At 42.4% G+C, this 14,044-nt stretch overlaps 1 protein-coding gene across 1 annotated transcript; it reads right to left on the reverse strand.

Annotated features, from left to right (window-relative positions):
- Positions 1–13,102: 13,102 nt before the first annotated feature.
- Positions 13,103–14,044, reverse strand: LOC129339555 (olfactory receptor 10P1-like). The gene has a single exon (XM_054994136.1). The coding sequence runs from the start codon at positions 14,042–14,044 to the stop codon at positions 13,103–13,105; it is 942 nt and encodes a 313-aa protein (XP_054850111.1).

The following is a 14,044-nucleotide window of genomic DNA, read 5'->3' on the forward strand; positions in this document are numbered from 1 at the left end:
GGGCTTTCTGAAATGGGCAGGAAGGAAGGAAGGAAGGAAGGGGAAAGAAAGTCAGATTCAACTAGGAACAGTGTAAACTACTCAATAAGTCATACATGGAAAGTGCGTATCTATTATGGCATTGCCTGAACTAAATATAAATAACAATAACATAATAACATGATACGAAAGATAAATAACAACAACATAATAATATGTGTGTTCAATAAACATTGTGATTCAGTTTAACTCAATTATGATTTTCATTACTCGTACCAAGAACTTATTTTCAGGGTAGTCCTAAGCAAAGTTACAGCCTTCTAAGTACACTGAACTCAATGGGTTTGGAAGGATGTAACTCCGCTTAGGATTGCATTGTTAAAGACAGAGTGCTGGCTCTGGGATTTTGGAGGACCATGAGCTAAGCAACCTTAGCAGGCCTTCTTAACCTGGGAGAGAGACGGGCATGAAAAACGTGACTTCTGTCCTGTTGCTCTTAATCTTTTTGAATGGAATGCAAGGATGGCTGCATTGATGGGTCCACTGCAGGGGAGCCAATCGTTGGGACCTGGCAAATACCCAGCCTTGCCATCTGCTGGACTCAGCCCTACAAAGAATCATATAGCTAATTCCACCACTGCAGGGGAGCTTCACACTTGTATTTTCAAAAAGCAAGTTCCTTGTCACATTACATGTCAGTTTTGAAATTGCAATATAGGACTGTGAGTGCAAGGGCAGGGCAGGGCGTGTCTACTATTCAAATTAAAAGAGCCAAGTATTTAACCTTGCGTTAAAGTAAGACTTCATCATGACACTGATAAATATATATATATATATCACCTTATATCTCACCAGTGGCACCTTAGAGACCAACAAGATTAACAGGGTGTAAACATTCAAGAATCAGAGCTCCCTTCTTCAGACCTGAGTAGGAATGGAGATCCCTGAACCTTTATGTTCCAGGGATATAAAGGCTCAGGATCTACATTCCTACTCATATCTGAAGAAGGGAACTCTTGACACTTGTAAACTTACACTCTGAAAATCTAGTTGGTCTCTAAGGCGCCACTGGACTCAAATTCTGCTGTTCTACTGCAGACCAACATGGCTGCCCACCTAAACTATCTATTCAGCTTAAGTCCTTTCAAGTTGTTATACTCTTAGTGGTGGTCACAGACCTATTCTTGCCCATGCAAACTGACAATCAGGTTCAGTTCACCTGCCCAGTCATCCAAACAACTGCTTGCAGGGGTATATCGAAGTGGGTGCCTGTGTGCCGCAGGTGGTGTCTTTGAAAAAGCATTGGGAAAGAGGAGCTTATCCGGAACCTGTAAAATGATCGCAATCAACTGGACTTCTCTTCCAAAGCTGATTACCTTGTCTCAGGAACCATACACCATACAAGGACTTGTCCTGACTTCACTGAGTAGTGTTATGAACTTCTAGGAATGAAACTTTATGAATATTGTGGATGTTACTGTGATTTGTATTCACAATCATACCTTTACGTAAAATAATTTTCCTTGTATGTTATTTTGTTTGGGGCTAGTGCAATATTGATTAATAGCACCTTGCGTATAAGACATAGGAACGGTTTCCATGTATCCACTTTGAAGCACTAGCACTTTAATGTATGGTCCTGGTAGGCTAAAATAGTAGAGGGTAATTCACTGCATTAGGCAAATTATTGTGTGGCAGCACTTAGTAGAAATAACAAAAAAAACTCTGTATAAATCAATACACAAAATGACTTTAAGATAAGAGTTGATTTGTTTTGATTCGTTTTCTGCTTCGGTTTCACAACAGAGTCTTTTCTGGCTCCCAGTCACCAGCAGCTCTGTATGTGTGTGTTTACAGGCTTCTGCTCCTGGGCTCGCTGCTGCTGGCTGGGTCTAAGGCAAGTCTCTTCAGTGTTGCCAGCCATTCTCTGCACATATTGGTAATTCTCTAGCATCCTAACTACCATTCCTACATAACTTAACATAAAGATTTCACCCCCAACCCCAAGAGCCATATTTGGTTCCAAATGGATGCCCTTTTGGCACAGGTTGCTGACCCTCTCAAGCGTGTGTATTGTGACTGGCATCCACTCTCCAGGGATTTAGGCAGAATACTCTTTCCCAGCATCGTCAGTCAGAGATCTTTCAACTAGAAATGCCACGTGCTGAACTTGGGACCTTGTGCATGCAAAGCATAAAGCAGAGGGACACCAGGGGGCCACACCAGAAGGCGGCCACTCTTCTGCCAGCTACCCTCTAAACCACTCCACAGGTCTGGCCCTTCCCCATAATGTATAAAAGCATATCTTAACACATATGAATGGCATTTTAAATGATCAATTTTGTTCTCAGTTTTTGACCAACTTCAGGATTTCTGGAAAACCGAAATGTAACTAATTCCTTTCAGTTAAATTATTCTAAGTGGTCAACTGTCCAAACCATCCAACAACGGTCCAAGGAATTTCCTTCTAAGTTCAATATAAATGCCAGAAGAGAAAGCCAGGTTGGTGTAGTGGTTAAGACCAGCAGGACTCTAATATTGTGAACTGAGTTTGAGTCCCCACTCCTTCACTTGATGCCAGCTGCATGACCTTGGCTCAGTCACAGCTCTCTCAGAGCTCTCTCAGCCCCACTCACCGCACAGGGTAATTTTTGTGGGGATAATAATAACATACTTTGTAAACTGCTCTGAGTGGGCATTAAGGTCGGTATATAAATTGAATGTTGTTGTTGTTGTTGTTAGAGTATACAAAGTTCACCTGATGGAGCTGTATGCATTTTGGTGAAGGAATTCCACCATTCCATTCTAAAAGATTTCCAGTGGCTACCGTGTGATTCTCAATTTACCTTCTGGGTTATCAGGACTAGGACAATCACCACTTGGATTCATTGCTACTAACCTTGTTGCTGATGTTTTCTGCCAAGGAGAACCAGCTACGAAATTTTTCTTCACATATGAATCTGATGCATTGCCTGGCTTTGGTTTCCATTTGTTCAGAAGGATGTGTGCTTCCTCATTATAAGACAACTTCTCAACCAAGGTGTTTGCATCACTTCTGTGGATGGAACTTCCCAAATGGGCACCCGAGATTCTGATGGGAAATTAAGTCATTGGTCCCTCTGCTGCTAATCAGTTCGCATCTGTGCCAACTTGTTGCAGAAAATGTCAAGAATGATTTTTATTCACTGGCAAGATGGCTTCCATCTGATGGAAATATGATGGATACGTGGTCCTAAAAGAGCACAGTAGCTCACAGGCACCTCCATCTTCTTCACATTCCTTCCACTGTCAGCAATGCTGATTCTATGACTCAGTATGAACTTAGGCTGAATGTCAGATGGAGGGCTTAAAAGGATGAGCCAGTGCTAGGCGCTCATGACCTTTTCTTATGTGCCAAGGGTAATGCTCATCTCCACTTTGGGGTCAGGAAGGAAGTTTCCTCCAGGCCAGATTGGCTGGGGATCCTGGAGATTTCTTTGCCTTCCTCTGGGCATTGAGCAGGGGTCACTGAGGGAGGGGAGGCAGCTGAGAATTTCCTGCATTGTGCAGAAGGTTGGACTAGATGACCCTTGAGGTACCTTCCAGCTCTATGATTCTATGATTCCTCATGCCAGTCCTCGGGACAACTTCTTAGGAAAAGCCTGGCTAACTAAGAACTTCTGTGCTGGATGAGACCTATGGTCCATCTAAACTAGCTTATTTCACACAATGGCTAATCAGATGGCTCTAGAAGGCCTACAAGAAGGAAATGGAGGTTGAGGCCCCCCCAGTTGTTCCAACCTAGTGTGGCTAGATTAGTTTTGATTTGGCCCAGTTGACGGGAAAGCAAGGCACAAGAGACTGCCTCCCCATTTTTTGCTGCACGCTTTATTTTATTTTTAAAGTGTTTTTAAAACACCAAATGGAACAACAACTGAAGCAGAGCTGTGAGGAAGGGATAATACACTGGAAAGAGGAGGAGGAGGAGAGGAAGTAGAAGTTAATTTAGAAATTTTTATAAGCTACTTTTTAGTTTATTTTTTAATTTACACCCCGTTTTTCTCCCATGTGAGGACCCAAGGTGGCTTATCACATTATTGTTCTTCCTTTTCCCGCCGCTTCATCCTCACAATAATCACACTGTGAGGTAGACTAGGCCGAGTGATTGAAATGGGCCCAAGGTTACCTTGTGAGTGACCTTCCCTCACAGAGTGGAAATTCAAACCCAGTTTTACCAGCTTGTAGTCTGACCCTCTCACCACAATGCTATGCTGGCTCTCAAGGTAAAGCCCTTTCAGTGCAATCTTAGAGTAACAACGCACTGTTAGAGTAGTTTATGCTAAAAATAAAAATGAAATCCGTAAGTGGACTCTGGTCAGATTCACACAAGAAATCATAAGAGTTATGACAAGAACATGCCAGATACTCCTGAACAGGGCTTTTTTCCAGCGGGAACACGGTGGAACGGAGTTCCGGAACCTCTTGAAAATGGTCACATGGCTGGTGGCCCCGCCCCCTGATCTCCAGACAGAGGGGAGTTGAGATTGCCCTCTGTGCCGCCGAGTGGCGGAGAGGGCAATCTCAACCCCCCTCTGTCTGGAGAAAAGGGGGTGGGGCCACCAGCCATGTGACCATTTTCACTGAGGGCAACCCACTGAGTTTCACCACCTCTTTTCCCAGAAAAAAAAGCCCTGCTCCTGAATAATCAATGATAGTGGGTTTTTTATCACTGTCCAACAAGCATCTTTATCCAAACTAAGAAGGACCAATGGATTTCATGGATTATGCTGGAATACGGAAGGATAATATGCCATTTGAATCTACTCTCTGTTGCTGTTCATAGACTTCATTGTTCCTCATCACAATTTTCATTACACAAAATATATACTAGTTATGAAATGATAAACTGGTACAATTTCTTATGTGATGTTTTACTGAAACAGCAACAACCCTTTCCAGGGATTTTTTTCTGGGAAAAGAGGTGGTAGAACTCAGTAGTGGAACTCAGGACCACGCAATGATGTCACTTTGGGTCAGCTGGAACAAGGGGGAATTTTTTTAAAGTTTAAATCAACCTCGGTGAAAATGGTCACATGGCTGGTGGCCCCACCCCCTGATCTCCAGACAGAGGGTTGTTTAGCAGTGTGGAGGGCAGTCTAAACTCCCCTCAGTCTGGAGATCAGGGGACGGGGCCACCAGCCATGTGACCATTTTCAAGAGGTGCCAGAACTCCATTCCACTGTGTTCCCACTGAAAAAAAAAGCCCTGACCCTTTCTCCTTCATGGCTTCCCTTGAATCACATTCAGCCATACAATTCATTGGAGATTTTCAGTCTTTAATTCATTCACAGGAGATGAGTCTTGCAAACATTCAACAATGGCATTACTTCTGGAAGTGATGTCATTGCATTTGCGCACATGCAAAGATCGTGCCTGTGGGTACCAGGTTCCCCCTCCCACCGGGAGGATATGGGATCCTGGCACCCCTATCCTGGACTCCATGGTTGCCTGTGGGCTACATGGCAGTTTTTGCAGGCATAATTCTGGGGGTGTGCCACTGGCACTCTGGCAGGACTCTGTAGCATTGCTGTGCCAGTGGGCAGCACTGGAATGCTTCACTGGGGTATCTCTGGATTATGTTGGTTTATCTCTGAGATATGCAGGCGCAGTGGTTGGCTGGCTCCTTGAGCATTTTTATCAAACCCCTCAGGACTGTGCTGTGACTCTGATAGTTGCAATCGCATAGATGTGATACTGACAGATTCCTTTGCTTTAGCTGTTAAGCAATGAAACCAATTAAAAAGCTATATAAGTAATTCATTTATTTAGAAATGTATATACTGCCACCTAGAGGCATGATTTAAAAGCATGGGTAAACAGAAATGTTTCAGCATGGTGTATTATTGCTATTGCTATTGCTATTGCTATTGCTATTGCTATTGCTATTGCTATTGCTATTGCTATTGCTATTGCTATTGCTATCGTTATCGTCATTTATAGTCCGCCTTTCTCACTGAGACTCAAGGTGGATTACACAGTGTGAGATTAGTAATGCACAGTAAGGTAGTTGCCAAGAAAGCCTCAATGGGAAGACCATTCCTTCATGTAAGGCTCTCATCTTGAAATTAATAGAGTTACGCACAAAGAACATGTAGCAAAATAAAGTCTAAATGCAAAGCAAATGTACACTGTAACTTTTTTTAAAAAAACGGTCAGTATTTTTTATTAGTTTTTCTATTAGGGGTAGGGGAGAGGGGGAAAACAAGAGAGAAAAACATCATACATTCTGCTTGAAACAGCATTCTGCTTATCCACGTTTTCTGCACTGCTCATCACTTAACTGTGATTGCTAGTAAGAAATTACAATATTGCCTTCCTATAATTACTACATTCGAATCTTCATATTTGTTCCTCATCCAGTTGTAAAAGGGGGTCCATGGGGCAGCAAAATCTTCTTCCATTTGTCCTTTCATTAGTAAAGTTAGTTACTAACATACACTGCAACTATATAGATGCTGCTGTATCTTAGCTTAAACAGTTTCCAAGTATTTTTCTAAGGTAACCAAACCAGCTGTTTAGCCACCCTTTAATCAGATTCTCCTCAACTCAAGTTTCAACATGTTGTCTGTTGGTCTGCAGTAGAAAATCAAGATTTGGGTCCAGTGGCACCAGAGATCAAAAAGATACTTTTGAGACTATCTGAAAAAGGGAGGTTTGATTCTCAAAATCTGCTACCTTGAAAATCTTGTTGGTCTCTAAGGTGCCACTGGATTCAAATTCTGCTGTTCCTCAACTCTGTTGTTTCCTGCCAACAACTTTCAACAGTCTAAGCCCATCATGGAATGATCAGGAGGTCCAATCAAATTCATCGACTTGGCATCATCATCAATTTATCTCATTCTCAACATGGACCCACCTATGGATACTTAAATCCAGAGTTAGGGGCTGTGGACTGACAAGACAGATCTTTATACAAACCTGATAGATTTGCAGAAAAATCTGAATTCTCAAAAAATACATTGGGGGTTTAACCCCTCTCCCTCCATGATAGAAGCAGACCCCTGTAGCTTTAAGAAACAGATGCCCTCATTGGCCAATTCTAGGAAACTCCAGTACTACTGCCTGTGTTCAAGCCGTGTTTTCCGTGTGTATAGAGAAGGCAAGCCTTACCCCGAATTTTGTATCTCATGCAATCCATTTAGAAACCCAACAAGGCACCTGGTAATGAAAGAAATAGTTGATTGCCAACTATTGTGAAATCATGTGAACAAAAGCATAAGTATTTCTCTGTATTATCAAGCCCTGTCCAATTCCATCCAAAATGTTTATGTAGTTCAACCATCCTGACATACTGAGGAGTTTCACTTGGAACAACCCAGAATAAAGTGGGGAACTGAGTTCTATCTCTCAATATTGGATCAAAAGAGCCATAACTGAGCTAGTAAGGCAGTGGAGGCAAAACAAATGTTGGACTTGAGAGGAAGAGATAGTTATATTGGATGCTCTGAATTTAACATAATATTGTAAACCTAATCTTAAAATCAGAGAAGTCACTAGCAATTTCTTGTCAAAGCTCATTGCCCAGTTCCTGATTAAGGGCGACGGGATGGAATCAAATGGGGTACAGTTCTTTTGATCAAATAACAAGAATTTATTGCAATCCTGCACTTTCATTTGGAACATCCAAGTTTTCGACATCCTGCTTTAAGACTGTGTGCTTATGTTGTTTTTGCTGATTCACACATTACAAAGTGCTTGTGTCAGCCACACTTCTCTAGGAGTTCTGGTCTTCAAGCATAATACCTAGGCACATGAAGGCCCAGTGTAGATCATGACCACAATATGTGCTGTAAAGGGGGCTTTTGCTTCCTCAGTGATACTGCAACTGATACGAGATCGCTGTACCAGGAGTCTGTGAGAGCCTGTGGGCTACACTGCCCATTTTTGTAGGCATAATTCTACGTTGTTGCTGGGGGCATTCCTGGTTTGGAGTTGCTTAAGGCGCCAACTAACTCCTGCCATGGACTGCCCCCTCTCCTGTGGGCACAGGGAGTTCCCTCAGTGGCATTCATTGGGATGGAGAGTTGTGGTGTTGCATGCCAGTACTCAGCAAAGGTCAAGCAGCACTGGGACACTCCACCAGTTTGTCTCTGGTATTTCTTTATGTTGGCACAGGGGATGGTTGACTGCCTGAATACTTTCATAGCATCCCTCAGGACTGCACTGTAAATTTGGTTGTTACGAGTGAGTAGATCTGATACCAACAGATCCTCCCCCCTAATAACTTGAGTTAGTAAAAGATCAAACCAAAACTGTATAAGTAGTTCACTTATTTAAAAAAATATGTATGTGCCTCCCCAGAGACCTGCTCAAGGCATCTGACAAAATAAAAACAATACAGTAATATCATAAAAACAACAGCAGGAGAATTATCAGTATTAAAGTTAACTTAAAAAAAAGCCTGGAACATAAAAGCAGTATAAAACAACATCCAGCATACTAAAATTATATCCATTCAATAGTCCTCAGACTAGAAGCAGACCATAAAACACCTAAACAGTATGGAGCCCCCTCAGTTAAAAGCCTGAGAAAAAGAAATGTTTGGGCTTCTCATCTAATGAACAGTAAGGTGGTTGCCAAGCAAGCCAGGCGGTCATCTTTAAGTTGATAGAGTTATACATAATGAACATGTAATAAAATAAAGTCTAAATGTAAAGCTAATATACATTGTGAATATATAGATACTGCCATATCTTAGCTTAAACAATTTCCAAGTATTTTTCTGAGGTAACCAAAATGGCTGCCCAACCACCCTTTCATTAGATTCTCCTTGGCTCTGTTTCCTGTTGAAGTCCCACTGTCACGGAATGTTCAAGGCCTACAGTCAAAATTCATCCATCTGTCATCATCTTCAACAACATCATCATGTTTGTCATTGACATCGTCATCAATATATCTAATTCTCAAAATGGACTCATTTATGGATAATTTAATTCATATTTAAGAGCCATGGACAGACAAGACAGATATTTCAACAAACCTTAGAAAAGCTGTAGGTCTGAAGAAAAAAAATGTATTCCTAAAACAACACATGGATTATGTGGGTGTGTTTACCTCCCCAAATGAGAGGATCAGTACCTGTGGACAGACAAGATAGAGCTTTCAAAAAACCCAAGAAAGGCCAAAAAAAGCAGAAAAAACAACTTGAGTATATGAATTACGTGGGACTTTTCAGACGTCTTTAAACTTTTTGGCTTATGATTTGAACTTTGTAATTTATTGAATGTATTTATTAATTGTATTTATTGTATCTACATTACCTGTAAGCTCCTTATTACTATTGCACTTTAATAGATATAATAATATAAAAAAAGATTTTTCAACATTTATTGTATTTTTTTCCTCTCAGTTGGTGGTTCCCCACTCTTTATCTTTGCCTTCTATCAGTAAAAGGGATATAAAGTGCAGTCAAAAACTATTCAATTAATATATTTAGAATGTGTTAAAGTGCAAAAGTGCAATACAATACATTCAATGAATAAATATATCAATAAATATATCAGTAAATATTGCTATGCAAAATCAATTTATGTTTGTCTGTCCAATGAATTTCAAAAGTTCTGAAATGTTTTGTAATCACAGAGAGCACCAGGACGTAAGGGGGTGGAATTCTGACTCACCTAGTGGAGACCAGCGAGTCAAGACCGCAAGAGAGCGCAGGTCTAGCCATTGTCCAGAACGGGAGAGATATGAAGTGGTGATGGTTCCTTGGAGGGGGAAGTGTGACACGCTCCTGAAGAAGGTGGCACGAAATCTGTGTTCGTAGCCGGCCCCAGATTGAGCGTGGCGGTCCTTCTTTCCCCTTAACATTGAGAATGGTATCACCTACCTGGAAGAACCTGGGATTGAAATAACAACATGAGAAGAATGAACAAACTAACTAAAGGAAGTATTTGAAGGACTGGAGCTGGACTGAGTTTCTACCAAACCTAAGTCCATTTGTATACTGCGCCGTCTTTGGATTATTGTATGTTTAGGAATTGTAGTTATGAATGGATTTGTAACACTGTTTGAAGAAGTAAGAGGCACGTGCACTTTGTAAATCAAATATTTATTATTATAAGAGAGATTTTGCACATTGAGTGTCATTGCTTCCTGCAGGGAATTTTCCCTTCTTCTTTCCAACCGGTATTGTTGCAGGAACAGCCATTTTTGGGTCGCTCCTGATCCTGGCTGGGTGAAGGGAGGGTGAGCATTGCCACCTGCTCCACTATTGATCACAGCTGGGTGAAGGGGGGGGCGGGCATTACCTCCTGTTCCATGCCTGATTATGGCCAGGTAAAGGAGGGGCAGGCATTCTGGCCTGCTCTGCACCTGATCCTGGCCGGGTGAAGGGAGGGCAGGCATTTCCGCCTGCGATGCTCCTGATCCCAGCTGGGGGAAGAGAAGTTGGACATTGCCTCCTGTGCCCTGTCTGATCCTAGCGCGCGGGTGGTGGGGGTGGGGGTGGCGGGCATTGCCACCTACTCCACGCCTGATTTGGTCCGGGTGAAGGGAGGCAGGCATTGCTGCCTGCTCCATGCCTGATCCTGGCTGGGTGAAGGGGGGGCAGGCATTATCACCTACTCTGTGACTGATTCCAGTTTGTTGAAGGAGGGCAGGCATCACCACCTGCTTGGCTCCTGAATCTGGCTGGGTGAAGGGGGAGCAGGCATTGCCTCATTCTCCATGCCTGATCCTGGCCAGGTGATGGCACAGGGTGGGCATCACCACCTGCTCCGCTCCTGATCCCAGCTGGGGGATGGTGGGGGATGGGGGGTGGGCATTGCCACCTACTCTACTCCTGATCCCAGCTGGGTGAAGGCGGGGGGAGGTGGCCATTGCCACCTGCTTTGTGCCTGATCAAGCTGGGTGAAGGCAGGATCACAACCACCATACATGCTGTAAAGGGGGCTTTATCCACCAGTAACAATATCCCTGATATTGTTACTGGTGCAGGATTGCTGTTCCAGGACTCTGAGTGCTTACGGGCTGCACTGCCATTTTTGCAGGCATAACTCTACGCTGTTGCTGGGGGCATTCCTGGTCTGAAGAGGCTTAGGGAGCCTGCTGTGCCCCCTGGACTGCCCCCTCTCCTGAGGGCACAGGGATTTACACCTAGGGCATTCACTGTGGTGGAGAGCTGTGGTTTTGCTGCGCAAGTTTTCAGCAACGGTAAGGCAGCACTGGGACATTCCACCAGTGTATCTCTGGTATCTCTCTGAAGTATGGTGGCATAGTGGAGGGTTGATTCCCTGAGTACTTTCATCCCATCCCTCAGGGTTGCGCTGTAAATCTGGTAGTTGCAAGAGAGTAGATATGTTACTGACAGATTACCCCTCCCTCAATATCTTGTGGCATTAAAGGATCAAACCAATTCAAATCTGTATAAGTAGTTCATTTATTTAAAAATATGTATGTGCCTTTCCAGAGACTTGCTCAAGGTATTTGACAAAGTAAAAGCAATACAGTAGTATAAAAACAACAAGAGAGGAAATACCTGTATTAAAGCTAACCAGAAAAACAAACCAGAAGCATCAAAGCAATATAAAACAACGTTCAACATACTAAAATTATATCCATTAAACAGTCCTCAGGCTAGAAGTAGCCCATAAATCACATAAACAATATGGAGCCCCCTCAGTTAAAAGCTTGGGAAAAGGAAATATTTTGGCTTCTCATCTAAAGAACAGTAAGGTGGTTGGCAAGCAAGCCTCAATGGGAAGGGCATTCATTCAAGTAAAGCAAAAAGTTAAAGAAAGAACATGTAGTAAAATAAAGCCTATCTGCAAAGCTAATATAAACTGCAAGTATGTCGATGCTGCTGTATCTTAGTTTCCAAGTCTTTTTCTGAGGTAACCAAAATGGCTGACAAGCTACCCCTTTGGTAGACTCTTCTTGGCTCTGTTGTTTCCTGCCAAAACTCTTCAACAGTCAACGTTCATCATAGAATGTTCAGGGGCTCCAGTCAAAATTCATTCACCTGTTATCATCTTCATCAATATCAGCATTGTTGTCATCATCGATATGTCTAATTCACAACATGGATCCATTTGTGGATAATTTAATTCAGATTTAGGAGCCATGGAGAGAGATCTTTCAACAAACCTCAGAGAGGCCCCAGGTTTGCAGAAAAAAATGGATTCCTAAAACAACACATGGGGTGTGTGTGTTTGTTTACCTCCAAAATGTGAGGAATAGCACCTGTAACTTTAAGAAATGAATTTCCTCAGAGGCTGATGCTAGGCAACCCACAAAAATATCGTCAGCCTTCAAGCCCTGCTCTCTATCAGTAAACGGTAGGGGCAGGGCCATTTTTAGGGCTGTTTTGGCCAACAACATACAAAAATAATTCAATGTAGAACACAAAGCACAGCAAAGAACAATTATAAAGATATGAAACAAGTGATAAGACAGAAAAATAGCAGAGAATAAAACATAAAAATAAAAATCCATTTCAAGATTGGCAAAGATACTATCAATTCATTCAAAAATAAGAGAGGTCTTAACCTGGCACCAACATGATATTAATGTAGTTACCTCACCTATCTGCCCTGTGAGGATTCCCCATAAATGGGGATGGGGGTGGGGGCTTGTCAGGGATCTCTTTTTAATCATCATCCCTCCCATATCAGAAAGTTGCTCCAGGTGAAATTCTTCTGATGCATTCTGGAAAAACAGATTACTCCCTAAGAATGGTTCTTGCACTCTTATTGCATTGCTGGTAGTGGTGGAGAGTGCTTGAAGGTGTGTGGGAAATAATCAAATGATACTGTTGAACATGTTTAAACCATCAGGAGCAGATTTCCCTCCCTCTATATCCAATTTCTTTTTTACCATATCTCATAGGAGTGAATAGGAGAGATCCACTTCAAGACAACATAGAATTCCAAACTGCCCCGTCCCCCGGAATCCTGGTGGTTCCAAAGTCTGGGCTCAGGTGTCCCCTCCTCCTGATAAATTCCATAGACCATAAAGAAAGCCAAACTTCTCACCGTTGGTACAATCATGCCCCTGCATCTGGCTCATTCTAGTACAATGAAGAAATGAATCTACCTACAAACCTACCTATGTACCTACCAACCTACCTACCTGCTTATCATTATTATCTAAACAATCCTTTTCTCCTTCTTATTGATTTTGTAAAAGCAGCCTTTATCTCTTTATTTCTTAGGCTGTAAATGATTGGATTAAAAGCTGGTATTATCACTGTGTAGAGGAGAGAAAGGATCCTATCACTGGTCACAGAGTAGATTGACTTAGGACGAATGTAGGTAAATGTGGTAGTTCCATAAAAAAGAGAAACAACCATGAGATGTGAGGAACAGGTGGAGAATGCTTTGCGCCTGTTCTCAGCCCTGGGCATCATGAGGATGGTGGCTATGATGAGGATGTAGGACAGCAGGATGAGCAAAAACGGTCCCGCAATAAAGACCACTGTGACTGTGGCGACTGCCACTTCATTCTTGAAGGTGTCTGTAGTGGCTAATCTTAGAACAGGCAGAACATCACAGAAGAAATGGCTGATTCTGTTAGGACCACAGAAGGGAAGGGTAAATATCGAAATGGACTGTCCAAAAGCCACTAAAATACCAATGGCCCATGGGGTGGCAGCTAGTTGAACACATTCTTTAAGGTTCATGATGCAAGTGTATTGCAGGGGCTTGCATATGGCGATGTAGCGGTCATATGCCATAACAGAGAGGAGGCAACACTCGGTGATGCCAAAAAAAATGAAAAAGTACATCTGAATCCCACAACCTACAAAGGATATTGTTTGACTTTGTGACAGTAAATGCTGTAGTGTCTTAGGGACGATGGTAAAGGTGTAGCCTATTTCTAAAATGGACAAGATACGTAGGAAGAAATACATCGGTGTGTGAAGAGTCGGATCAATAAATGTAAGAATCAAAATCAGACTGTTTCCTGTCAATGCAATCAAGTAGAATGTCAGTATTAGCAAAAAAATTGGGGTTTGCATAAATTGGAAATCTGAGAAGCCTAAGAATATGATCTCAGTCACGCAGGATTGGTTGTCCTTCTTCAT

This window comes from Eublepharis macularius, chromosome 12 (genome assembly GCF_028583425.1).
Source record: "Eublepharis macularius isolate TG4126 chromosome 12, MPM_Emac_v1.0, whole genome shotgun sequence".
Classification (NCBI taxonomy): domain Eukaryota; kingdom Metazoa; phylum Chordata; class Lepidosauria; order Squamata; family Eublepharidae; genus Eublepharis; species Eublepharis macularius.